Source organism: Heptranchias perlo, unplaced genomic scaffold (assembly GCF_035084215.1).
Source record: "Heptranchias perlo isolate sHepPer1 unplaced genomic scaffold, sHepPer1.hap1 HAP1_SCAFFOLD_56, whole genome shotgun sequence".
Lineage (NCBI taxonomy): Eukaryota > Metazoa > Chordata > Chondrichthyes > Hexanchiformes > Hexanchidae > Heptranchias > Heptranchias perlo.
In genome coordinates this window covers 3315232-3342515 of record NW_027139581.1, presented here as the reverse complement: position 1 = coordinate 3342515, position 27284 = coordinate 3315232, and the positions used below count along the sequence as shown (strand labels likewise).

The following is a 27284-nucleotide window of genomic DNA, read 5'->3' as shown; positions in this document are numbered from 1 at the left end:
TCTGTTTCTCTTTCTTTCTTTCTCTCTCTCTCTCTCTCTGCTTTGAGCTGCTGAATTAGCCCGGGTCCGCTCACAGCTCGATTCTGCGTATTCATTACTCGAACATTATTGTGGTTCTGACATCGAGGTGAAGGGTGCCTCTGTCTGTGAGTGTGTGTACCAGTTTGTGTATCAGTGTCTGCGTGTACGTGGCTGTATATGTGTGTGTATAATGTGTCTCACTTTTTCTCCGTTTTACAGAGTGTCTCTCTGTCTTTTAAAGGCAGTAAAAGTTGGGCCTCCCCGGTGTCCCGCGAGACAGACTATACTATCGAGGAACGGCTGTGAGTCGGTCAAGGACACTCACCACAGATGGCGTTAGACACGCTTCAAATTTCAGTGAATCTTTTTTAACCATTTATTTGATGAGCTTTCATCTCTGCGTTTCAATCTACACGTGTGTGTCTGTCTGTCAGTGTGTGTACCTGTGTGTGTGAGTATCTATCAGTGTCTGCGTGTGTACATGGCTGTGTAATGTGTGTGTCTAAAACGAAAATGCTGGAATCTATTATGAAGGAAGTTATCGTTCCTCCCTCAACTAACACCACCAAAACGCAGATTGACTGACCATCCATTTCATTGTTGTATGTGGGATCTTTCTGGTAAACCTCCACGTTGAGATAAATTGCAAGATAAATGAAAGTAAAGCTTTTAAAGGCAATAAAACTGTAACCTCCCGGTCGGGAAATTGAACCCTGGTTTCCACGGGCCACTGTTGAAAGAAGACTGACCTTTCACATTTCCATCTCTCTGTTGGTCAAGATCCAGAATAACGTGATGTGGGGAGAGCGGGAGGGAGTGACAGAGCGAGAAAGACAGAGAAACAGAGACGCACTCAGAAAAGCCAACAAAAAGTGAGACACACGCAATTCGGCACATTACACACACAGGCATTATCGTTAAATCTCTCCCTCCTCCTCCCACTCCCTCTATGTTTCAAGGTGTCTCTCAGGATCAGTCTTTGCCTCTCTCCCTCTCTCTCCCTCTGTCTCTCTCTCTCTCTCTCTCTCTCACAATCTCTCTCTCTCTGTATCTCTCTCTCTCTGTCTGTTTGTCACTCCCCCTCCCTCTCTCTACTACCCGCAGATCTGAGAATCACAGGGTCAAAGAAGGAAACAGATCGGAACACATTTGTGTTCTGCAACAGGCGGGCCCCAAGAATTCAGTCCCCAAACAGTCTCCGCTCAATAATATTCTGAAAGTGACAATCACCTGTTTCATTCTTTTTCTGTTCTATTTTTCTCTGTCGTTTTTGAAGAAGAAGCGAGGCAAAGAAGTAAAATTTGTAGTTGGCCTCTTAAAAATGCTTCCTCCCCGTCGGGGAATTGAATCCCTGGCTGAGGAGGGATATCTCACCACGATGGAGAATATCCAATTGGAAATGATTGTTCCGAAGCCTTTTAATCGCCCCACGTCCCCGTGTCTCGCCATCTCAGGGAGGAGGTTGGACTCGCCGGAAAAACTTTGACCATTTAACGATTCTACCGGAGCCGTTTTCCTGGGAGTCGGTTTTGAAACAGGACACAGGCTCAATGTGTTCCAATCTGTTTCCTTCTTTGACCCCGTGATTCTCAAATCTGAGGGTATTGGACAGATGGAGGGAGACAGACTGGCACAGACTCAGACAGACCGAGAGAGTCTCTTTCTGTCCCAGTGTCTCTCTCTCTTTCTGAGTGTCTCTCTTTATCACTCTTTTCCTCGCACCCCACATCACTTTATTCTGGATCTTAACTAACAGAGAGATGGAAATGTGAACGGTGAGTCTTCTTTCAACAGTGGCCCGTGGAAAGTTAAACAAACTGTCATCAAATAGGTAATTTCATTAAAATTTGAAGCTCGAAATAGGTACGGACGGGGATCGAACCCGCGCTCTTCGGTTTACGAGACCGACGCCTTTCCACTTGGCCACCGCACCGCATGAGCAAATATCCGATGATAATGCTCTTCAGTGGGTGAAGTCAGATCAACAGGATTCTGCAACTGATTGTGACAATCGACTAACAGAGGAACAATGGATTTCTACTATTCCGCCTTAACTAATAATTTCATGACAGTTCACTTTCCGGGCCGTTGTGGAAAGAGTCACAGAGAGAGAGAGAGAGACAGATGGAGAGATAGAGACAGATGGAGATACGGGGAGAGAGAGGCAGAGAGAGAGACCTTAATAGAGAGTTTTAAAATCGCTGGAATATCAGTGAAATTAAATTGAGGAAACTGGGATCGTCCGAGTTAGACTTTCAATGTATTTTCCACATCAAATATTGGAAATAAATTTCTTTCTGTCTGTCCCCATCTGTCTCTCTCTCTCTCTCTTTCTTTCTGTTTGGAGCGGCTGAATTAGCCCGGGTCGGGAAACAGCTCGATTCTACCTATTCATTACTTGCACATTATTCGGGTTCTGAAATCGAGGTGAAGAGTGAGGCAGAGAGCAGGTTTTAAAATCGCTGGAATTTCAGTGAAATTAAATTGTAGAAAGTGGGATGGTCCGAGTTAGACTTTCAGTGTATTTTCCACCTCAAATATTGGAGATCAATTGCAAGTGAAAGTTTTTTCGGACGGAGGGAGGTGGACAGTCGTGTTCCCTTTGGGTCGGTACTGGGACCACTGCTTTTTTGATGGAAATTCATGACTTGGACTTGGGTGCACAGGACACAATTTTAAAAATTGCAGATGATACAAAACTTGGAAGTGTAGTAAACAGTGAGGAGGATAGTGATAGACTGCAACAAATATATATTCCTTAAGGCACAAAAACCCAACAGGAAAAGTGGTCCAACCGTGGCTAACAAGATAAATTAAAGATAGTATTAAATCAAAGGAAGAGGCAAATGAAGTTGCCAGAAAAAGCAGTAAACCTGAGGATTGGGAGCATTTTAGAATTCAGCAAAGGAGGACCAAGAAATTGATGAAGAAAGGGAAAATAGAAAATGAGATTAAATTCGCAGAAAACATGACAACGGACTCTAAAAACGTCTATAGGTATGTAAAACGTTAAACACAAACGATGCGCGGGCAAAGACCAGAATGACCGAGTGGTCAAGGCGATGAGCTCAAACTCTAATAGGTTTATACCCGCGTGGTTTCGAAGGCCCTTCTTGGTAAAAGTTACATTTTGATAATGCTTATTGTCACTCTTCTTCCATTTGCATCACAGTATCATAGAAAAGTTGCAGCACGAAAGGAGGCCATTCGCCCCATTGAGTCCGTGCCGGCTCTATGCAAGAGCATTCCAGCTCGTCCCACTCTCCCACCCTATCCCCGTAGCCCTGCAATTTTTTCCTTTCAAGTAATTATCCAGTTCTCTTTTGAAGGCCATGATTGAATCTCTCCACCATCCCCTCGGGCAGTGCATTACAGATCCTAACCACTCGCTGTCTAAAAAAGTTTTTCCTCACGTCCCCTTTGGTTCTTTTGCCAATCACCTTAAAGCTATGTCCTCTGGTTCTTGACCCTTCCGCCAATGGGAACACTTTCTCTCTCTCTACTCTGTCTGGACCCTTCATGATTTTGAATACGTCCATCAAATCTCCGCGCAACCTTCTCGCTCTAAGGAGATCAACCCCAACTTCTCCAGTCTATCCACGTAACTAAAGTCCCTCATTCCTGGAATCATCCTAGTGACTCTCTTCTGCATCCTCTCCAAGGCCTGCACATCCTTCCTAAAGTGCGGTGCCCAGAACTGGACACAATACTTCACTTGTGGTCGAACCAGTGTTTATAAAGGTTCATCATGACTTCCATACTTTTGCACTCGATCCCTCTATTTATAAAGCCAAACAACACATTAACTGGCCACCTTTTCATTGCTGTATTTGGTATGTTTCTTGTAGATTTCCTCTGCGCCTTTTCGGAGGCTTTTCTCTCTCTGTCTGTCTGTATCTTATTGTTTGTCTATGTCAGTTCCGCTATCTCTGTCTGTGTCTCTCTCTTCCTCTCTCTCTCTCTCTCTGTTTCAGGTCCTTCTCCCGTTCCGTTTTGAAAGCCATGATTGAATCTGCCTCCATCACCCCCTCGGGTTGGTGAATTAGCCCGGGTCTGTTCACAACCCGACTCTGCCTTTCATTTCTTACTCATTATTGTGGTTCTGACATCGAGGTGACGCAGAGAGCAAGATTTAAAATGGATGAAATATCAGTGAAATTATGTTGTGGAAAGTGGGATAGTCAGAATTAGTTTATCAGTGTTTTTTCACACGTCCAATATTGGAAATAAATTGCAAGAGAAATGAAAGTAAAGGTTTCAAAGGAAAAATAAACTATTGTTCCCCGTCGGGCAATTAAACCTCGTTTTTTTGCGTGAGAGGTGGGAACACGAACCACTGAGTTAACGAGGAACTCGCGGAATTATCTGACCCACTGAGTGACGGCTGATACCAACACCAGTTCTGCGGCTCTGTATCCGTTGCAGAGCGTTGAATCATTGCGATTTTGAGTGAGCAATATTAACATGTGATTCGGTCGTCGTAGCCGAGTCGATAAGGCGATGAATTAAAAATCTATTGGGGTTTTCCTGTGCAGGTTCGAATCCCATTAACTACGGTTCAGGTTTTTCGTTATATACCTTTCATCTCTGCGTTTTAACCCACACCTGTCTGCGTTTATCCATTGCTGTGCATGTGTTTGTAAAATGAAAATGCTGGAACCTGTGATTAAGCAAGTCGTAGCAGGACATTTGCAGACTTATCATGCAATCAAGTGAGAGTCGTATGAAAGGTAAATCGTGTCTGACAATTTTATTGGAGTTCTCTGAGGAAGTAACGGGCAGGGTGGACGAAGGGATGAAGTACATTTCGATGATAAAGGCATTCGATAAGGTGCCACATAAAAGCTGGTATCCCTGCTCCCTGTTAGTCTTCACGCTTGTACCCATCCGTAACTTCTGCCGCTTCCTGCAGCCACTGCTTCGGGCCTTTACCTCGCAGAGAATAACATGCAAAAGATAAGAGCACATGTTCTTGGGTGTAATATACTGGCATGAAGCCCACTGCTGGTTGCTGTTATTTCCGTTACATTTTGATACTGCCCTTTGACACTCTTGTTCCATCTGCCTTATGCACCTGTTACTCTGTCATTGCTGTTTGTGGGATCTTGCTGTGCGCAAATTTTGCCACCTGGACGATAATCAACAGCACCAAAAAGCAGATGAACTGGCCATCCTTTTCATTGCTGCATGTGGGATCTTTCTGGTAAAACTCCTCTTTCCGAGGCATCTCTCTCTCTCTGCCTCTCTCTTATTCCCTGACATTATTTACCTGTTGCTCTGTCATTGCTGTTTGCGGGACCTTGTTCTGCACAAATTTGCAAACCCTTGATAACCTTGTCCGTTTCCCGGTTTGGGAACCTCTGCTCTGCTCAGCTCTCTGGTGGGGCGGGGCTTGAAAGCACAATCTTCAGACTCAAAGACCAGAGTGGAGCAGAGGAGAGATCTGAGATTCGCTGGAATATCAGTGCAATTAATTTCGGGAAGGTGGGAAACTTTTATCAATAGATTTTCTGCATCCAATATTGCAGATAAATGGCCAGAAAAATAAAAGTGAAACTTTTAATGGCACAAGTGAACCTCGGTCTCCCGGGTGCTCCCACGAACGGAGAACTGATGCACGAAGTGAATGTCCTGTGACCACAGGTGGCCTCAGACATGCGTTATGTTCCAGTGAATCTTTTTAGATTAGTTGCACTGTTGGCCAGGGTATTAATCAGGAAATAATAGGAATTTCTAACAAAGGTAATGCAATAATCGTGGGGAACTTTAATCTTCATATAGACTGGGCAAATCCAATTGGTAAAGGTAATTTGGAGGATGAGTTCATGGAATGCTTTCGAGGCAGTTTCCGAAAACAATATTGCAGATAAATGGGCAGAAAAATAAGTGAAACTTTGAATGGCACAGTTGAACCTCGGTCTCCCGCGTGCTCCCACTAACAGAGGACTGATGCACGAGGACACATCTGTGTCCAGGGGAGAATCTGATAGGTTCGTGTTAGTTTCTTTGGGAGAATTCCCTCCTTTATGACGCTCCTTAAAAACGACCAAGCTTTTGGTCACCTGTCCTAATATCTCCTTATGAGGCTTGGTGCCAAATTTTAGAACATAAGGACATAAGAAATAGGAGCAGGAGTAGGACATTCGGCCCCTCGAATCTGCGCTGCTATTCAATAAGATCATGGCTGATCATAAACCTCAACTCCACTTTCCCGCCCTATCCCCTTGTCCATTGATGCCCCGAGAGTCCAAAAATCTATCGCTCTCAGCCCGTCTGTCATAGAGCGATGGAACGTTGCAATTTTAACTGAGCTATCTCTCTGTCTCTCTCTCTGTCCCTTTCTATCTTCTCTTTCACTCTCTATTACAGTCTCTCTCTCTCTCTCTTTCTGTCTTTCTGTCTCTCTTTTTCTCGCTGTCTCTCTCTGTCTCTTTCTATCTCCCTCTCTCAGTCTCTATTATGGTCTTTCCCTCTCTCTGTCTCTGTCGCTTTCTATCTCTCTCTCTCTCTTTCTCTCTCTCTCACTATTACGGTCTCTCCCTCTCTCTCTGCCTCTCCCTCTGTGTCTCTTTCCAAGATGGCCCGTTAATTGTCGACCAACATCCAGCCCTGAATGGTGGTGGACAATTAAATAACCAACGGGTGGAGCAGGCTCCGTGAACATCCCCATCCTGGATGATGGCAGAGTCCAACATGTGAGTGCAAATGACAAGGCTGAAGCGTTTGCATCTTCAGCCAGAAGTGCCAAGTGGATGATCCATTTCGGCCTCCTCCCGATATCCCCACCATCACAGAAGCAAGTCTTCAGCCAATTCGATTCATTCCACGTGATATCAAGAAACGGCTGAGTACACTGGATACAGCAAAGGCTATGGGCCCCGACAACATCCCGGCTGTAGTGCTGAAGACTGGTGCTCCAGAACTAGCCGCGCCTCTGGCCAAATTGCTCCAGTACAGCTACAGGAATGGCATCTACCCGACAATGTGGAAAATTGCCCAGGTATGTCCTGTCCACAAAAAGCAGGACAAATCAATTCCGGCCATTTACTGACCCATCAAGCTACTCTCAACCATCAGCAAAGTGATGGAAGGTGTCGTCGACAGTGCTATCAAGCGACACTTACTCACCAATAAACTGCTCACCGATCCTCAGTTTGGGTTCCACCAGGACAACTCAGCTCCAGGTCTCATGACAGCGTTGGTCCAAACATGGACAAAAGAGCGGAATTCCAGAGGTGAGGTGAGAGTGACTGCACTTGACATCAAGGCAGCATTTGACCGAGTGTGGCACCAAGGAGCCCATGTAAAATTGAAGTCAATGGGAATCAAGGGGAAAACTCTCCAGTGGCTGGAGTCATACCTAGCACAACGGAAGATGGTGGAGGTTGTTGGAGGCCAAACATCTCAGCTTCAGGACATTGCGGCAGGAGTTCTTCAGGGCAGTGTCCTAGGCCCAACCACCATACCATGCACCACCCTATACATTCACTCCTTTCACCACCAGCGCACCGTGGCTGCAGTGCGTGCCATCTACAGGATGCATTGTAGCAACTCGCCAAGGCTTCTTCGACAGCAGCTTTCAAACACGCGACCTCTACCACCTAGAAGGACAAGGGCAGCAGATGCATGGGAGCAACACCACGTGCACCTTCCCCTCCAAGTCACACACCATCCCGACTTGGAAATATATCGACCGTTCCTTCATCGTCGCTGGGTCAAAATCCTTGAATTCCCTCCCTCACTGCACTTTTGGAGAACCTTCACCACACGGACTGCAGCGGTTCAAGAAGGCGGCTCACCACCACCTTCTCAAGGGCAATTCCGGATGGGCAACAAATGCTGTCCTCGCCAGCGACGCCCACATCCCGCGGATGAATAAAAAATATCATTGTATGCGTGTGTCTCTCTCTGTATCTGTGTGTGTGCAATGTGTCTGTGTGTCTGTGTGTGTAATGTGGCATGTGTATCCCTCTCTATGTCTGTGTGTATTTCTTCTGTGTGTCTGTCCTTGTGTGTTTGTTTGTGTGTGTGTGTATGTGTATAAGGTGCCCGTGGGTGTGTGTAATGTATGTCTGTGTGTGTCCGTCCTTGTGTGTGTCTCTGTTTGTGTGTGTAATGTATATGTGTGTGTGTGTGTGTGCTGTCTGTGTCTGTGTTTGTTTGTGCCTGTCTCACTTTTTCTATTCTTTTCTGAGAGTCTCTCTTTTCCTCGCTCCCCACATCCATTTATTCTGCACTTTAACTAACAGAGAGATGCAAATGTGAACGGTAAGTCCTCTTTCAAAAAATAAAAGTGAAACTTTTAATGCAACAGTTCCATCTCTTTCAACAGTGGCTCGTGGAAAGTTAAACAAACTATTACCAAATAAATAATTAAGATTGATTCACTGGAACATGAAGCGTGTCTAACGCAATCTGAGGTTAGTGCTCATCCAACTCTTCCTTTAATTCCTCGTTAATATAGTGGTGAGTCTCCCCGCCGACTTAAGACGGCCCGCCGTGATTCTACATTCACTCAGGCCCAACGCTTCTTCCTTGAACGGGTCTCATCTTGCTCCCCCAGGGCCCGGCCTTGACCTGCGCCTCCGTGGTCAGGTCTTACCCTGTGCCTCAGGGCCCGGTCTCACCTTGCTCTCACGGGGCCCGATCTTATCCTGCGCCCCCTGGGGTCCGGTCTTACCCTGTGCCTCAGGGCCCGGTCTCATCTTGCTCCCCCGGGGCCCGGTCTTAACCTGTGCCCCGGGGTCCGGTCTTACCCTGTGCCTCGGGGACCTGTCTCATCTTGCTCCCGCGGGCCTAGTGCAGATAAGAAATAGCAAAGGGAAGAAATCACTGATGGGATTAGTGTATAGGCCCCCTAACAATAGCTACACTGTTGGTCAAAATATAAATCAGGAAACAACGGGGGTTTGTAAATAAGGTAATGCAATAATCATGGGCGATTTTAACTTTCACATAGATTGGACAAATCAAATTGGCAAAAGCAGCCCTGAGGGCGAATTCGTCGAGTGTATTCGGTTCTGTTTCTTAGACCAATACGTCGGAGAACCAACCAGGGAACAGCCCTTTTTGGATCTGGTAATGGATAACGAAACAGGATTAATTAATGATCTAAGTAAAGGATCCCTTGGGAAGCAGTGATCATAACATGAAATAATTTCACATCCAGTTTGAGAGCGAGGATCTTGGATCTGAAACTTCTGAATCAAACTTTAATAAGGGCTATTATAAAGGAATGAGGGCGGAATTCTCCAAAGTTTGGGTAAACAGATTAGATGGTATGATGGTGGATAAGAAGTGGCAAACATTTAAAAATATATTTTATGACTCGCAACAAAACTATATCCCTGTGAGGAGGAAAGACTCCACTAAAAGGGTGAATCAACCATGGCTAAATAAGGAAGTAAAGGATGATATCAGGTTAAAAGAAAACGCATATAACGTGGCAAAGATTACTGGTAAGCCAGAAGGTTGTGAAAACTTTAAAAAAACAACAAAGCATGACTAAAAGAATAATAAAGAGGGAGAAAATAAATTATGAGAATAAACTAGCGAAAAATATGAAAACTGTTCGTAAAAGCTTCTACAAGTGTATAAAACGGAAGAGGTTAGCTAAATTAAACATTGGTCCCTTAGAGGGTGAGACTGGGGAAATAATAATGGAAAACAAGGAAATGGCAGAGAAATTGATCAGATATTTTGTATCAGTCTTCACAATAGAAGATACCAATAACATATCAATAATAGTAGATAATCAAGAGGTAAAGGGTAGGGAGGAACTAAAAACAATCGCTATCGCTAGAGAAAAAGTATTAGGTAAACTAATGGGTCTAACGGCTGACAAGTCCCCTGGACCTGATGGCTTGCATCCGAAGGTCTTAAAGGAAGTGGCGACAGAGATAGCGGATGCATTTGGTTGTAATCTTCCAGAATTCACTAGATTCTGGAAAGGTCCCAGCGGATTGGAAAACCGCCTATTCAAGAAGGGAGTGAGACAGAAAGCAGGTAACTGTAGACCAGTTAGCCTAACATTTGTCATTGGGAAAATGCTAGAATCCATTATGAAGGAAGTAGTAGCAGGACATGTGGAGACTCAAAATACAATCAAGGAGAGTCAACATGATTTTATGAAGGGGAAATCGTGTATGACAAATTTATTAGAGTTCTTCGAGGAAGTTACAAGCAGGGTGAATAAAGGGGAACCAATGGATGCAGTATATTTGGATTTCCAAAAGGCATTCGGTAAAGTGCCACATAAAAGGTTACTGCACAAGATAAGAGCTCATTGAGTTGAGAGTAATATACTGGCAAGGATAGAGGATTGGCTAACTAAGTGAAGACAAAGAGTTGGGATAAAAGGGTCATTTTCAAATTGGCAATCTGTAATTATTGGGGTGCCACAGGGCTCAGTGCTGGGGCCTCAACTATTTACAATATATATCAGTGACTTGGATGAAGGAACAGAGTGTCTTGTGGCCAAATTTGCTGATGACACAAAGATAGGTGGAAAAGCAAGTTGCGATGAGGACACAAAGTGTCAGCAAAGGGATATTGACAGGTTAAGTGAATGGGCAAAAATTTGGCAGATGGAATATAATGTGGGAAAATGTGAAGTCATCCACTTTTGGAGGAAAAATAAAAAAGCAAAATATTATTTCAATGGAGAAATACTGCAAAATGCTGCGGTACAGAGGGATCTGGGTGTTCTCGTACATGAAACACAAAAAGTCAACAAACAGGTGCAGCAGGTAATCCGGAAGGCAAACGGGATATTGCCCTTTATTTCTGTGGGGATGGAGTATAAAAACAGGGAAGTCATGCTACAACTGTACAGGGTACTGGTCAGACCACACCTGGAGTACTGCATACAGTTCTGGTGCCCTTATTTAAGGAAGGATATACTTGCATTAGAGGCAGTTCAGAGAAGGTTCACTAGGTTGATTCCGGGTATGGAAGGATTGTCTTATGAGGAAAGATTGAAGAGGTTGGGTCTATACTCATTGGAGTTTGGAAGAATGAGAGGAGATCTTATTGAAACATGTATGATTCTGAGGGGACTCGATGGGATAAATGCTGAGAGGATGTTACCCCTCGTGGGGGAATCTGAAATAAGGGGGCATAGTCTCCGAATAAGGTGTCGCCTGTTTATGACGGAAATGAGGAGGAATTTCTTCTCCCAGAGGGTCGTGAATCTTTGGAATGCTTTACCCCAAAAAGCTGTGGAGGCTGAGTGATTGAATAAATTCAAGGCTGAGTCAGACAAATTTTTGATCAGCAAAGGAGTCAAAGGATATGTGGAAAGGGCGGGAAAGTGGAGTTGAGGTAAAAATCAGATCTGTAATTATCTCATTGAATGGTGGAACAGGCTCGAAGGTCCAGATGGCCGACTTGCTCCTATCTTTTATGGTCTTATGGTCTTATGGTCTTATGGCCTCAGCTGGAGTATTGTGTCCAATTCTGGATGTCAAGGCCTTGGGGAGGGTGGAGAGGATATATACCAGAACGGTCCCAGGGGTGAGGGGCTTCAGTTATCTGGAGAGACTGGAGAATCTGGGATTGTTCTCCTTGGAGCAAATAACGTTAAGGGGAGATTTAATAGAGCTGTTCAAAATTATGAGAGGTTTCGAAAGAGTAAGTAGGATCAAACTGTTTCCACTCGCAGGAGACTCAGTTGCCAGAGGACACAAATTTAAGATAACTGGCAAATGAACCAGAGGGGAGATACGGAGACATTTTTTTACACAGCGAGATTCAATAGTAACTTTAAAAAGTGAATTGGATCAATACTTGGAGGGGAGAAAATTGCTGGGCTATGGGGAAAGAGCAGGGCAATGGGTCTAATTGGTTAGCTCTTTCAAAGAACCGGCACAGGCACGATGGGCCGAGTGGCCTCCACCTGTGCTGTTAAACTCTATGGGGCTATGATTCTATGTATGTGATTACTACGGGAGGAATGTTCGACGGTGGGAGATAAAGAACATTCATTTCCATGAGGCAAGTGAAAGTTATTGGTCAGGGGAACATTTCAGGTGAAAATTATAGAAGGAGAAGTCTATATAGGTGGATTATAAAAGTGATTATACTTGGAAGGGTTGTACACCTCCTGCAACGCTCCATTTCTCTTTTGGTCTCCGTCTCCGCCCCTGTGGTTTTCTCTATCTTAGTTTACCTCTTCCTTTCTCTCCCACCTCCCTCACTATATCTCGGTTTATCGCTCTTTCTCTCCCACCTCTCTCACTATCTCCCGGTTTATCGCTCTTTCTCTCCCACCTCCCTCACTATCTCTCGGTTTATCGCTCTTTCTCTCCCACCTCTCTCACTATCTCTCGATTTATCGCTCTTTCTCTCCCACCTCTCTCACTATATCTCGGTTTATCGCTCTTTCACTCCCACCTCTCTCACTATCTCTCGGTTTATCGCTCTTTCTCTCCCACCTCTCTCACTATCTCTCGGTTTATCGCTCTTTCTCTCCCACCTCTCTCAATATATCTCGGTTTATCGCTCTTTCTCTCCCATCTATCTCACTATCTCTTGGTTGATCGCGCTTTCTCTCCCACCTCCCTCACTATATCTCGGTTTATCGCTCTTTCACTCCCACCTCTCTCACTATCTCTCGGTTTATCGCTCTTTCTCTCCCACCTCTCTCACTATCTCTCGGTTTATCGCTCTTTCTCTCCCACCTCTCTCAATATATCTCGGTTTATCGCTCTTTCTCTCCCATCTATCTCACTATCTCTTGGTTGATCGCGCTTTCTCTCCCACCTCCCTCACTATATCTCGGTTTATCGCTCTTTCACTCCCACCTCTCTCACTATCTCTCGGTTTATCGCTCTTTCTCTCCCACCTCTCTCACTATCTCTCGGTTTATCGCTCTTTCTCTCCCACCTCTCTCAATATATCTCGGTTTATCGCTCTTTCTCTCCCATCTATCTCACTATCTCTTGGTTGATCGCGCTTTCTCTCCCACCTCCCTCACTATATCTCGGTTTATCGCTCTTTCACTCCCACCTCTCTCACTATCTCTCGGTTTATCGCTCTTTCACTCCCACCTCTCTCACTATCTCTCGGTTTATCGCTCTTTCTCTCCCACCTCTCTCACTATCTCTCGGTTTATCGCTCTTTCTCTCCCACCTCTCTCCTTATCTCACGGTTTATCGCTCTTTCTCTCCCACCTCTCTCACTATCTCTCGGTTTATCGCACCTTCTCTCTCTCTCGTTCCAGCCCACCTTTTCCCTGTTTTTCTCTTTTTGTTTCACTGTATTATTCCTTCTCTACTGTCCTCCCTTTCTCTCTGTCGGTGTTTGCGTCTATTTCTTTCTCTATGCATCTCTCTCTCTCTTCTCTGTCTCTCTCTCCCTCACTCTGCCTGTCTGCCTGTCTCTCTCTGTCTCTCTCCCTCTGTCTGTCTGCCTTTCTATCTCTCGCTCGGTCTGTCTGTCTCTCTCTCTACCTATCTCTCTGTCTGCATTTAAGTGGAGTGCACCCATTCTGATCAGGTCCACAGCAGCTACCTTGATTAGCAGGTTTGTCCATTTTGCCACAGCAGCCATTTAGTTGAAGTCCAGCTGAGCTCTTTTGTTCCGCTTTTTGAACAACAATTCATGTGTCGTCTGCCGAGAAAGTCCCGCTTCAATGGATCAGATTATCAATACAATGTAAAATAGAATCAGATTTTATGAATTTTATGCTGCTAATATAAAATGTACTTTCTGTCCCCTGAGAAGTGTAGGGGATGGCGTATGAAATGGGATTTAGTTCTTGTGCTTGAAACCCTTCAGCTCTTTCTATAATTTAACTAATTTAACAATTAGAATCAGTGGGTATTTCACCACATTCTTCAGCTCCTCTCTGAATTTACTCTGGGTCAAGACATAAATACACGTGTTTGTGCAGGAACTGAGAAGCTGCAGTATCTTTGCTGTATGTGCGATGATAAAAAGAGGGTCGGAGTATGAACTATAATACTGAACGTCTGTAATTCGCAGATAAATGTTATTTACAACCTGGCCCACCCACAACAGTATAAAACTGCCCGATATACTGAAGAGTAAAATGATGGATTTCTTTCGGTTCTCCATCTCTGGGTCCTTTTGATGCTCTCCATTGCTGCGGCCCCGGAGTCCCCTGCGGACTCGACTGGCCGCTAAAATACGTTTGACCGTCAGAATATTGAGCAGCAAAATTAGAAAGAACGGGACACAAGGGGTTAAAATGCGGTGAAACAAGTCAAATGTCGCCCATGCAGAGGAAGTACGGAAGCTCAGTTTGGTCGCACAACCCCAGGGAACATTATTAAATATATACTCAGGTTTAAGTGTAAAGTACCAGGGAATACTCTCCAAACAGCCCAACGCACTCACTGTTCCCAGAACCACAGCCGCCATTTTCTCGGTGCAATATTTGGTTTTTAGCTTCTCACAACAAATGGCCACAAATCGATCAAAGGTGAAAGCGACTGTGAGCCAGACAGAAACCACCGCGGTTGCAACACCCAGGGACTTAATAATACTACACACAGGAGTAATGTCCAGGAATGAAACTGGGAAGTAAATCGGAACAATCCACCTCAATATCGGATCAGTGATAACGACCAGGAGATCGGCCACTGCCATTCCCACCAGGTAGACACTGATACATTTGGAGAGCCCGCACTTTCCTCGAAACAGGATCACAATCGCCACCAAGTTAACTGTAAGAGAGAGAAAAGGAAGAAGAGAAATCCCTGATCAGACCTGGAGCCAAAGCAGGATTTTTAGAGGATTTGGGGTGAAATTTCCAGCTTTATTGCCGCATCGAACGGTGCAAACTGATTCATTGACCTGGACAGCGCATTCGGGCAGAGAGATGTTTTTAAACACAAAGATCAATAATGGATTGGGAAACCGATACAGAAAGTGAATAAAGTGAGTACCGGATCCACATGTGGGCACTGTGCGGTGGGGAAGGAGAAGGGGTTTTAACGAGTGGGAATCCAATGGGTTAAAGCTGGATTTGGGTTACAGACCGACCAGAAGGAGAACGAAGGCCGGGAAGGTGAGGCGACAGGGGGAGGTGCAGCTGGTTTTTTGTTCTGCGCTTAGAGAATCGACAGGGGCTGGCACAAAACGGGGAAAGGCCGAGAGCGGCTGCAGTGAGTTTGAGGCTTCGGATCGGATTGGAAGATGCAGCTGGAGGCCAAGACAATGAGTGAGATTGGGAGGGAGATAAGGAAAAGGACATGTCGGAGCTGGAGGGGAGTCAGGAGCAGATGGTTTGGGAAAACAGATAAACTGAAGCAACGGATGAGGAGACAGAGTATTCAATGAATTGGGAGACAGGCTGGGATTCACAGGAAGAGACTGAAGTAGAGTGTAACACGAAATCTAATCTCTTGGTCCCACTAACACAGCTCAATTAATAAATTCAACCATTAATTTCTGTGCTTCTTGGTGTCAGGGAACGTGTGTTTGATATACAACGTGTTGAATAAATTCACTTCACACATTCAATTAAAATTAAACTAAAATGTATTAATTAAACCAACCTCGTTCTTCATTGAATTCGGTTGAAAGCGAGCTTTTAGAATACATTATCTTAATAATCATTACCATCAAGAAATCACTGATTCTATTCTCCCTGTTTGTCTCTCTCCCCCTCTTCTCGCGTTCCTTCTCCCCCTCTCTCCTTTTCCTTCTCAGTCTCTTGTTCCATCGCTCCTCTCTATTTCTCCGCATTCGTGACTGTCTTTCTCAATGCCCCTTTTCACAGTCGATTCAATCCCAACATCCTGGGTCTGCATTCTGTTCACCAGCGCCATGTTCAACGGTCCTATTCTCAGTGTCAGTTTGTTCAATTATAATGCATCTTTGGAATAGAATCATAGAATTGTTACAGCACAGGAGGAGGCCATTCGGCCCATCGATGGCATGCTGTCTCTTTCTAAGAGCAATCCATTTAGTCCCATTCCCTCACTGTTTCCCTGTAGCCCATCAATTTTTTTCCTTTAAGTTTATTTATCCAATTCCTTTTTGAGAGCCAGGTCTCCGTTATTGCCTCTACATCATTGTCCCATGTGGCTATTGTGCCTGCAGCTCACCAACCAAATTTACCACCTACCTTAGATCTTCTCCTATTTACTCTTAGTCTGATCCCACCTAATGCTGTCCTATTTTTTACTCTCTTGCTATATATCTCTCCCATCCTTTGTGCACCTTGTTTCTCCTTTCTAATGCTACATTCTGGTGCCCATCCTCCTGCCACGTTAGTTTAAACCCTCCTCCACAACACTGGTGAACGTCCCCGCGAGGACATTGGTCCCAACTCTGTTGAGGTGAAAAACATCCGCCCTAAACACATCCCTCCCGCCCCAGTTTAATGTTTCTACAGGTCAACCAAGTCTCCACCTGTTCATCTGCACTGTTCAATTCATCTACAATGCATGGAATAAACAGAATCGAATGCCCCTTCCAGACAGACCTCACAATAATTGTAATTCTTTCTCCTGTAATTATAAAGTACACCATTAGATGGCGGGACTGTTCAATTAACAAAATGCCAAAATCACCGCTGCAACTGAGAATCTGCAGATAAATAGAAGGGCTCATGATTCCAACAGATACAGTGCAAACTGATACAAAACATTGTATTTTACAATGAATTCATCCACAGTGAAGCAGAGAAGGAGATGTGAAAGAGTCAGCAGCAAAGTCAGTTCAGCAGCCAGACCTCTGGAGCTGTGTCAGGTACACACATAATGAAATAACATTTCATAAGAGTGATAACCAATAAATAAATTGAGATCTCAGTTAAATTGAACCATGTTATTGGGAGGGAGGAATTGTGCTGCCTCCTTGTAACACTGAGACCATGAGCTGTCTCATTATCAATCACTGAAAACACATTTATGAAAAGTATTCCAGAACAAGTGAGTTCCACAACATTAAACTATTAACAGCTCCTGATGGCCTGTTACCTACTTTTAGCCCAGACACCTGATTCTAGTATTTTCAGTACAAAGAATAATCCAGTAACCATGCCAGGTTTGCATATGCAACGCTCAATACGGCTATAATGCAATTGCTACGAGACCAAAATTTTAGAAGCAAAGGACATACCATCATTCAACGGTACATTCGGTACAGAGAATAATCCAGTATCAGTGCCAGGGTTGGATTTTAAAAAAAAGTTCATTACAGATCTAATGCAGCTTCTACAAGACTGGAAGAGCAGACACATTACACATTACATCATTCAAGCTTTCGAACAGAACAAGTGGCTGTGGAAAACATGGTGGGAGAAAAATAATTTGCCAAGTACAGCAGCAGAACTAACACCGATTCACGCTACTAGATAACGGTTTACCTGGAACCCCAACGGCTGCAAGAACAGGATAGTAAACGTCTTCTATCTGAAAAATTACTGGATATCCCATTTCTGTGGGAAACAGTGACTTCTGTTGGTCTGGAAACCACAGCTCTGGCAGGCACTCTGAGATGATCCATTCCAACAAGCCCTGATTTATACAGCAGATAAGTCTCCACTGACACGGTTATACCCCTGATCATTGCTATTAGTTACAGTCTCTAGAACAAACACATTACATCAGCAGCTTTTACTCCAATGTAATTAATGTGGTGGATGTAACACGAACATCTCAAAGTCCAGGACATTATCTTAATGAGACCTCTCTCAGGAATAAAGTTAAAACCTGTGCTCATACAGGACTGATCCAACAATAATGAGCGGCTTCATTTACAGTTTTCATATAATTTCATATATACCAAGTTCACTCCTGTCGATTCATTTATAATTCATACCGATTTCTCCACAGTGTTCACTGAATCTAGGGACATAAGCAGACCCGTTTCACTCTCTTCCTGCAGTTTCCCAGTTATAATATGAATTTTGAGTCTCTGACACGAGGACAGTTGAAGGCCACATTGAGAACCGCAGCCTAGAAATGACTCTGGGTGATATTAGGCGACGGACACTGAACGTGCCTCATTGAGATTCCTCACTCCGCTATTTTATTGCAGATGTTGACCCGTTTATTCTACATTGGTCAACGGTTCCAGTAAAATTGGCCCTGTGTAACACCGAGCTGATCTCATGACCCGATTTGACCTCCATCACAAAGGCCCCGAGATTTCCTCACCTGCATTTATTCCTTCCTCAGCCCATTGCCATTTAAACCCTCATCCATGCCTCTGCCCCTCCAGACTCCATTCTTCCAATGCACTCCGAGCCGACCACCCAACCTCCACCTTCTAGAAACGTGAGTTCGTCCAAAACTCTGTTGTCCGTGTCCAACCAGCACCAGGTCCCGCTCGGCCTCGCCCAAATTGGTCCCAGTTCCATATCCTTTTAATTTAAAATTCTCATCCTTGGGTTTAAATCCCTCCATGGCCCACAACTTCCCATCACTGTCCCTGCATCCACACCGACAGCAAACCCACCCGTCACCTCTTCATTCATCGGATATTGGCCTCTTTTGGTGGGCCTACCCTCGCTTGGATCCACTCACCTATCTGATCAGAGCCAGGAGAAGCTTCTCTTCCCACCCTATCACCGTTTTCTCTGATGTTCTCTGATTTCAATAGTTCCTCAATTTAATTTCAACTGGATATTTGTGTTTCTGAACTGTCCCATGTCTAACAATACGACAGTGTAACCCAGTGATATAACAATAGTTCCCCTTTATAATCTGAACTGATATTTACGATTCTACACTCTCCCATATCTAACAATAGGATTCTGTAACCTAGGGATGTAACAAAAGCTCCCCTTTATAATTTGAGCTGGATAATCATGTTTCTGCATTGTCCATATCAAACAATGTGACAGTGTAACCCAGAGATCTAACAACAGTTCCTCCTTATAATCTGAACTGGGATTAGCTTGTCTGCACTGCCCAATTTGTAACAATACGAGAGTGTAACGTAGAATTGCAACAATAATTCCCCCCGTACAATCAGTCCTGGAAATTCGTGTTTCTGCACGGCCCCAGATCTAACAATATGGTAGTTGAACCCAGTGAGGTAGCAATAGTTCCCCCTTATATTCTGAACTGGATAGTCATATTTCTGCACTGGCCAATAGCTAACAAGATGACAGTGTGATCCAGGGATGTAACAATAATTGCCCCTTATAGTCTGAACTGGATATTTATGTTTCTGCACTGTCCAATATCTAACAATACGATCGTGTAGCCCTGGGATGTAACAATAGTTCCCTTATAACCTGAACGAGATATTCGTGTTTCCGCACGGCCCCATATCTAATATTACAACATTATAACCCAGGGATATAACAATAGTTCCCCTTATAATATGAACTGGGATGCTCATGTTCCTGCATTTCCCCATATTAACAATACGGTAGTGTAACCCAATGTTTGCAGATGACACAAAACTTGGAAGTGCAGTCAACAGTGAGGAGCATAGTAATTGACTCCAAGAGGACGTGGACAGACTGGTGGAATGGGCAGTCACATGGGAGATGAAATTTAACACAGAGAAGTGAGAAGTGATATAATTTGGCAGAGAAAATGGAGAGAGGCAATATAAACTAAATGGTACAATTCTATAGGAGGTGCCGGAACAGAGTGACCTGGGGATATTTGTGCACAAATTGCTGAAGGTGGCAGGACAGGTTGAGAAAGCGGTTTAAAAAGCATACGGGATCCTGGGATTTAAAATGGAGGCACAGAGTACGAAAGCAAGGAAGTTATGTTGAACATTTATAAAACACTGGTTCGGCCACAATTGGAGTATTGTGCCCAATTCTGGGCACCGCACTTTAGGAAGGATGTGAAGGCCTTAGAGATGGTGCAGGAAACATTTACTAGAATGATACCAGGGATGAGAGACTTCAGTGACATGAATTCACTGGAGACGCTGGTGTTGTTCTCCTTGGAGCACAGAAATTTAAGAGTAGATTTGGTCGAGGTGTTCAAAATCATGAAAGGTTTAGAACCAGAGAACACAGATTTCGGGTGATTGGCAAAAGAACCAAAGGCGACATGAGGAAAAAATTTTTGACACAGTGAGTAGATTCAATCATGGCTTTCAAAAAGAAAGTGGATAAATACTTGAAGAAGCAAACATTGCAAGAGGAAAGAGCAGGGGAATGGGACTAACTGGATTGCCCTTACAAAGAGCCAACACGGGCTTGATCGGCCGAAAGGCCTCCTTCTGTGTTGTAACGATTCTATGATTCTATTCTATGAATGATAGAACAATGATAAAACTTAGAATCTGAATTGAATATTTATGTTTCTGCACCGTCCAATATCGAACTATACGATAGAGTAACCCTGGGATGTAACAATAGTTTCCCTTTTAATCTGAACTTGTTATTCATGTGACTGCACTGCCCAATATCTCACAATGCATTAGTGTAACAAAAGGATAAAGGGATGTTACAATAGTTCCTCCTTATAATCCGAACTAGATATTTATGTTTGGGCACTGCCTAATGTCTCACAATATAATTTTTCACTGCAGAGCGTTTCAATGTAAATAGCTAAACGTCCCAGCCAATCCTCACCAATAACAATAGGATATAATTTCATTGCAGAGGGTTTCAGTGTAAACAATTAACCGTCCCATCCAACCCCACCACTACTGATAAGATACTATTTCATGCAAGAAGGTTTCACTGTAAACACTTAACGGTCCCGCCCAACCCTCGCCATTAAAGATATGAAAGCGTTTCTCTGTAGAGGGTTTAAGTGTAAAGAGGTAACCATCCACCCAATACCCGCCATTAGTGGAATGATACTGTTTTAGTGCAGAGGGTCTAAGTGTAAACAATTAACGGACCCTCCCAATCCTCGCCATTAAATATAAGGTACCGTTTCACTGCAGAGAGTTTAACAGTAAACAGCTAACCGTCCCACACAATCCCCAACATTAACGATATATTTTTTTTTCTGTGGAGGGTTCTAGCGTAAAAAGTTAAAGATTCCACCCAATCCCCGCCATTAATGATCTGATACTGTTTCATTGCAGAGGGGTTCAGTGTAAACTCTTAACCGTCCCACCCAAACCTCGTCATTAATGATATGCTACTTTGTTTTTATTCGTTCATAGGATGTGGGCGTTGCTGGCAAGGCCGGCATTTATTGCCCATCCCTAATTGCCTTTGAGAAGTTGGCGACGAGCCGCCTTCTTGGACCGCTGCTGTCCGTGTGGTGAAGATTCTCCCACAGTGCTGTTCGGTCCCTTGCCTCGTGGTCAAATGGCGGGTGGTCCGTCCGGTTTTATTCTGTTTTATACTGTTTAACTGCAGAGGATCTCAATGTAAACAGAAACCGCTCCACCCAGCCCCCTCCATTCAAAATATGATACTGTTTTGCTGCAGAGCGTTTCAACGTAAAAAGTAAACTGACCCACCCAATCCCCACCATTAATGATATAATACTGTTTCACTGTTGACGGTTCCAGTGCAAACAGTTAACCGTCCCACCAAATCCCCGCCATTAACGATATAATACTGTTTGACCGCAGAGGATTTCAGTATGAACAGTTAAACACCCGATTCAATAACTGCCATTCATGATATGATACTGTTAAACTGCAGAGGGTTTCAGTGTAAACAGTGAAACATCCGACCCAAACCTCGCCATTAACGATATGATACTATTTCACTGCAGAGTGTTTCAGTTTAAACAGTTAACTGTCCCACCCAATGCCCGCCATTATAGTTTTGATACTGTTTCAATGCAAAATGGTCCCATGTAAACCCCCAAACTTCCCACCCAATCCCCACCACTAATGACATGATACTGTTTCAACGCAGAGGGGTTCCGTGTAAACACCTAACCTTCCCATCCAATCATCGCCATTAACGATATGACCCTGTTTTACTGCAGAGGGTTTCAGTGTGAACAGTTAACCGTCCCACCCAATCCCCACCATTGGGTATAAGACACTGTTTGACTGCAGAGGGTTTTAGTGCAAAGAGTTGACCATCCCACCGAAACCCCGCCATTAATGAAATGATAATGTTTCATTGCAGAGGTTTTCAGTGTAAATATTTAACCGTCCAATCGACTCCCCACCATTAACAACATGATACATTTTGACTGCAGAGTGCTTCAGTGTTAACAATTGATAGTCCCACCCAATCAACGCACAGGGGTTTCCTGTAAATTCTAAACTGTCCCATCCAATCCTCGTCATGAACGATGTGACACTATTTTACTGCAGAGCGTCTCAGTGCAAACAGCTAAATGTCCCACCCAATCCCGCCACTAACGATGTGATGCTGTTTCACTGCAGAGGATTTTAGTATAGAGAGTTAAACGTCCAATCCCCAACACTCATGATATAATACTGTGTCACTGCAAAGTGGTTCCGTGTAAACACTTAACCGTCCCACCCAATCCCCACCACGAATGATATAATACTGTGTCACTGCAAAGTGGTTCCGTGTAAACAATTAACCGTCCCACCCAATCCCCAACACTCATGATATAATGCTGTGTCACTGCAAAGTGGTTCCGTGTAAACAATTAACCGTCCCACCCAATCCCCACCACTAATGATATAATGCTGTGTCACTGCAAAGTGGTTCCGTGTAAACAATTAACCGTCCCACCCAATCCCCAACACTCATGATATAATGCTGTGTCACTGCAAAGTGGTTCCGTGTAAACACTTAACCGTCCCACCCAATCCCCAACACTCATGATATAATGCTGTGTCACTGCAAAGTGGTTCCGTGTAAACAATTAACCGTCCCACCCAATCCCCACCACTCATGATATAATACTGTGTCACTGCAAAGTGGTTCCGTGGAAACACTTAACTGTCCCACTACAATCCTGGCCTTTGAGGATATTGTATTGTTTCACTGCGGAGGTATCCAAGTAAGGAATTAACCGTCCCACCCAATCATCATGGTTAATGATGTGATATTGCTTAATTTCAGAGGGTCTCAGCATAAACAACTGACCGTTCCATCCAATCCCCGCCTTTAATGATGTGATACTGTTTCACGGCAGATGGTCTCCGTGTAAACTCTTAACTGTCCCACCCAATCCTCGCCATTAACAATATGACACTGTTTAACTGCTGAGGGGCTCAGTGTGAACAGTTAACCATCCCACCCAATCCTCGCGATGAATGATATGATACTGTTTCACTGTAGAGGGTTTCAGTGTAAACAGTTAAAGGTCCTATCTAACCCTCACCATTAAGGATATTATACTGTTTCACTGCGGAGAGTATCCGTGCAAAGACTTAACCGTCCCACCCTAACATCACGGTTAATGATGTGATACCGTTTAATTTCAGAGGGTCTCAGCATAATTGGCTGACCGTCGCACCCAATCCCCGCCATTAATGGTATGATACTGTTTCACGGCAGATGGAATCCGTGTCAACTCTTAACTGTCCCACCAATCCTCGCGATTAACGATATGATATCGTTTAACTGCTGAGGGCCTCAGTGTAAACAGTTAACCATCCCACCCAACCCTCGCGATTAATGATGTGATATTGTGTAACCGTAGAGGGTCACCGGGTAAACACTTAACCATCGTACCCAATCCTCGCCATTAACGATATGACCCTGTTTGACTGCTGAGGTTCTCAATGTAAACAGGTAACCATCCCACTCAATCATTCTATACCGCCCATTGTACACCATCGCCCACAGTCACCATTACCCACACGTGGTTTCCCAATGGGAGAGTAACCGACTCTAAAGCGGAAGCCCAGGCCTGATGTCCTTCACAATGATGAAGAATTCTTCTTAATATAACACAACAGATCACAACTCTTGCCTCCTTTTTGACGGTGAACTTTGAGGTCCTGATTGTTCTGGTCCCGCTGGAAATTGATCAAGTCTGACTGAGCATCTACACTGCAGGATTTGGAGATATTTTAATACGAATGAGATATTTAAAAGACATTAACACGTTAGGGGAGCAGTGAGGGACAGTACAGAATGGATCATGAAACGTAACCGGCTCTAATGCAGAAACACATTCAGCTGTTTACATTGTTTAACTATTTTAATGATCAAATTCATCGGAGATTTCAGCATTTTCATGCATTGCTCTCTGAATTTAGTCTGGGTCACGGCATAAATACACGTGTTGGTGCAGCAGCTCAGGAGCTGAAGCATATTTCCGCTTTCCTGCAGAATAAACTTCGGATCATTGAAACCTGAGATCTTATAAACGTTCGTAATTCGCACATACAGGAAATTAACGAAATACGTCATCCATAACAGGATGAAACTGCCCGAGATGGTGAAGAGTAAAACGATGGACTTTCTCCGACTCTCCATCTCTGGGTCACTCTGATTGTCTCCATTGCTGTGAGCCCGGAGTCTCCTGCGGGCTCCACTGGCCGCCAGAATGTGTCTGACGGTCAGAGCATTGAGCAGTAACATCAGGAGGAACGGGGCACAAGGGTTCAACATGCGGTCAATCCAGTCAAACGCTGTCCATACAAGTTCAGAAAAAAAGCTTAACTTAATGTTGCAGTACCATGGGACATCGTCAATTATATACAGAGGTTCATATACAAAGTACCAAGGGATGTTTTTTACACAACTCACGGAACAAACCGTTCCTATAACAACAGCCGCCGTTTTCTCGGTACAATATTTTGTTTTCAGCTCCTGGCAACAAATGGCTACAAATCGATCAACGGTGAAAGCGACAGTTAACCAGACCGAGCTGTCTCTGGCAGCATTGATTAGAGCGATTTTGAGGCTACAGACTGGAGTGATGGACAGGAAAAGAACTGGAAAATAAATGACACTGATCCGGTTTAATATCACCGCCGTGATAATGACCAGGAGATCCGTCACCGCCATCCCCACCAGGTAACGAGTGATACATCGGGAGAGACCGCACCTTCCTCGGGACAGGATCACAATCGTCACCAAGTTAGCTGTGGGGGAAAGAAACATGTAACAGACTCTGCACAAAAACATGTGTTTTACTCGGATGTTACAACCTATGGAGTCAACCTTTCACCTTAGATAAAATTAATCATCCAAAATAAGAGCTGGGGAGAATTTTTACTTTCAGCGCCGGACGGAAAACGAGCGGCAGCGGATCTCCCGCCCATTTTATACACCGTCCTATTCTCCTTTCCATTGAAGTCCGGCCTGATCACTCTCTGAGAACACCGCGGATTTTGGTTCAGGAACGGAAATTCAATGGGACAAGGGTCATAAAATGAGCTGTTCGTGAGGAACGTGCCCGAACTGGTCGGTCGGTGACCGGACCGGAAATAATCCTCATTAGAACCAGGAATCCAGGGAAGGATCCGGGCATTTGACGGGTGGAGTGAACTTCCAGAAAAAAAGAGAAAGGAGGAGCCGGTGACATTGACTGGAGTGAGCAGCGCTGGCCGGAGGGAGGTCTGGAGCAACCGAGTTGGAGGAGCAGAGTCGGAGCACATCATCGGGTGAGGATCCAGCCTCTGTACTCGCCAGTCCCACTCTAATAAAATGATCAGAGTGAAGTGAGACACTGTTCAAAGTGGACACGGATGGCGAGCGGTGTGTTCCACTCTCTGTACTCCTCACTCCCACTATAATAAAATGATCAGAGTGAAGTGAGACTCTGTTCAAAGTGGACACGGATGGCGAGCGGTGTGTTCCACCCTCTGTACTCCTCACTCCCACTCTAATAAAATGATCAGAGTGAAGTGAGACACTGTTCAAAGTGGACACGGATGGCGAGCGGTGTGTTCCAGCCTCTGTACTCCCCACTCCCACTCTAATAAAATGATCAGAGTGAAGTGAGACTCTGTTCAAAGTGGACACGGATGGCGAGCGGTGTGTTCCACTCTCTGTACTCCCCACTCCCACTCTAATAAAATGATCAGAGTGAAGTGAGACACTGTTCAAAGTGGACACGGATGGCGAGCGGTGTGTTCCACTCTCTTTACTCCTCACTCCCACTCTAATAAAATGATCAGAGTGAAGTGAGACTGTTCAAAGTGGACACGGATGGCGAGCGGTGTGTTCCACTCTCTGTACTCGCCAGTCCCACTCTAATAAAATGATCAGAGTGAAGTGAGACTCTGTTCAAAGTGGACACGGATGGCGAGCGGTGTTTTCCACTCTCTGTACTCGCCAGTCCCACTCTAATAAAATGATCAGAGTGAAGTGAGACACTGTTCAAAGTGGACACGGATGGCGAGCGGTGTTTTCCACTCTCTGTACTCCTCACTCCCACTATAATAAAATGATCAGAGTGAAGTGAGACACTGTTCAAAGTGGACACGGATGGCGAGCGATGTTTTCCACTCTCTGTACTCCTCACTCCCACTCTAATAAAATGATCAGAGTGAAGTGAGACTCTGTTCAAAGTGGACACGGATGGCGAGCGATGTGTTCCAGCCTCTGTACTCCTCACTCCCACTATAATAAAATGATCAGAGTGAAGTGAGACACTGTTCAAAGTGGACACGGATGGCGAGCGGTGTGTTCCACTCTCTGTACTCCTCACTCCCACTCTAATAAAATGATCAGAGTGAAGTGAGACACTGTTCAAAGTGGACACGGATGGTGAGCGGTGTGTTCCCCCCTCTGTACTCCCCACTCCCACTCTAATAAAATGATCAGAGTGAATGTTCAACGTGTTGGTGGAGGACACGGACGGCGAGTGGTGTGTTCCACTCTCTGTACTTCTCACTCCAAGTCGAATAAAACGTGAACGATATATTTAGAACCTCACGCCTGTCCTCGGCCTCGATATCAAATCACTGGGAAAGATAATAAACCCATAATATCAATTGTGTTGAGACATAAAGCTTTCTCAATTTCTCCAAAACATCTCATTAAACAAGCAATGGGCAGTGAGCAACGAGTGTCAATTGAACCCATACTAGAGAAGAAGCGGCTCTTCACAAAGGAGACACGTTCTTTCACCAGTTGCACAGCGGCAGCACCGAAGCAGCTCAGACTGACCTGTGTAATGAATCATTTATCACAGTGACTGACCTGGGACACCAATAGCTGCAAGAACAGGGTAGTAAATGGCGTACACTGGGCCCGTCACTTGTCCGTGCATTTCCTCTGAGATTCTGTGGAGTCCCTTCGAGTGTAGACGAGGCTCTGACTTGCGCTGTGTGAAATAGTCAAAGGTCCCTCATTTATACTTGTTGGAAACCTCCAGTGTGACAATTAGGCCGAGTCACCACTTCTATTAATTACAGTTACCTGAACAAACACATGGCGTCACTCAGTTTCACTTAATTTGAACTAAAAATTGAATGGCTGTTACATAGTTTAAAAGAAAACAACCAAA

General features: G+C 44.5%; 2 protein-coding genes and 1 non-coding gene across 3 annotated transcripts; all 3 read right to left on the bottom strand.

Annotated features, from left to right (window-relative positions):
- Positions 1 to 1882: 1882 nt before the first annotated feature.
- trnat-cgu (transfer RNA threonine (anticodon CGU)) lies at positions 1883 to 1954 on the bottom strand. Its single transcript has one exon. It is a non-coding gene; the product is annotated as a tRNA-Thr (tRNA).
- LOC137315757 (probable G-protein coupled receptor 139) lies at positions 1918 to 17432 on the bottom strand. Its single transcript, XM_067980249.1, has 4 exons — positions 17363 to 17432; positions 13831 to 14711; positions 4768 to 4953; positions 1918 to 2019 (listed from the first exon to the last, which is right to left on the bottom strand). The coding sequence occupies exons 1-4, from the start codon at positions 17430 to 17432 to the stop codon at positions 1918 to 1920; spliced, it is 1239 nt and encodes a 412-aa protein (XP_067836350.1).
- Positions 17433 to 23980: 6548 nt separating this feature from the next.
- Positions 23981 to 27047, bottom strand: LOC137315756 (probable G-protein coupled receptor 139). Its single transcript, XM_067980248.1, has 2 exons — positions 26978 to 27047; positions 23981 to 24912 (listed from the first exon to the last, which is right to left on the bottom strand). Exons 1-2 carry the CDS (start codon positions 27045 to 27047, stop codon positions 23981 to 23983), a joined length of 1002 nt encoding a protein of 333 aa, XP_067836349.1.
- Between the last annotated feature and the right edge of the window lie 237 nt (positions 27048 to 27284).

Coding starts and splice junctions, on each gene's coding strand:
- LOC137315756 (XM_067980248.1), bottom strand. CDS start 27,047: ATGCACGGACAAGTGACGGGCCCAGTGTACGCCATTTACTACCCTGTT. Junction 24,913..26,977: donor TGCAGCTATTGGTGTCCCAG/GTCAGTCACTGT, acceptor TTTCCCCCACAG/CTAACTTGGTGACGATTGTG.
- LOC137315757 (XM_067980249.1), bottom strand. CDS start 17,432: ATGGGATATCCAGTAATTTTTCAGATAGAAGACGTTTACTATCCTGTT. Junction 4,954..13,830: donor TGAAATACCCACTGATTCTA/ATTGTTAAATTA, acceptor ATTCTCTGCGAG/GTAAAGGCCCGAAGCAGTGG. Junction 2,020..4,767: donor CAGAGAACTCCAATAAAATT/GTCAGACACGAT, acceptor TGTCACAATCAG/TTGCAGAATCCTGTTGATCT.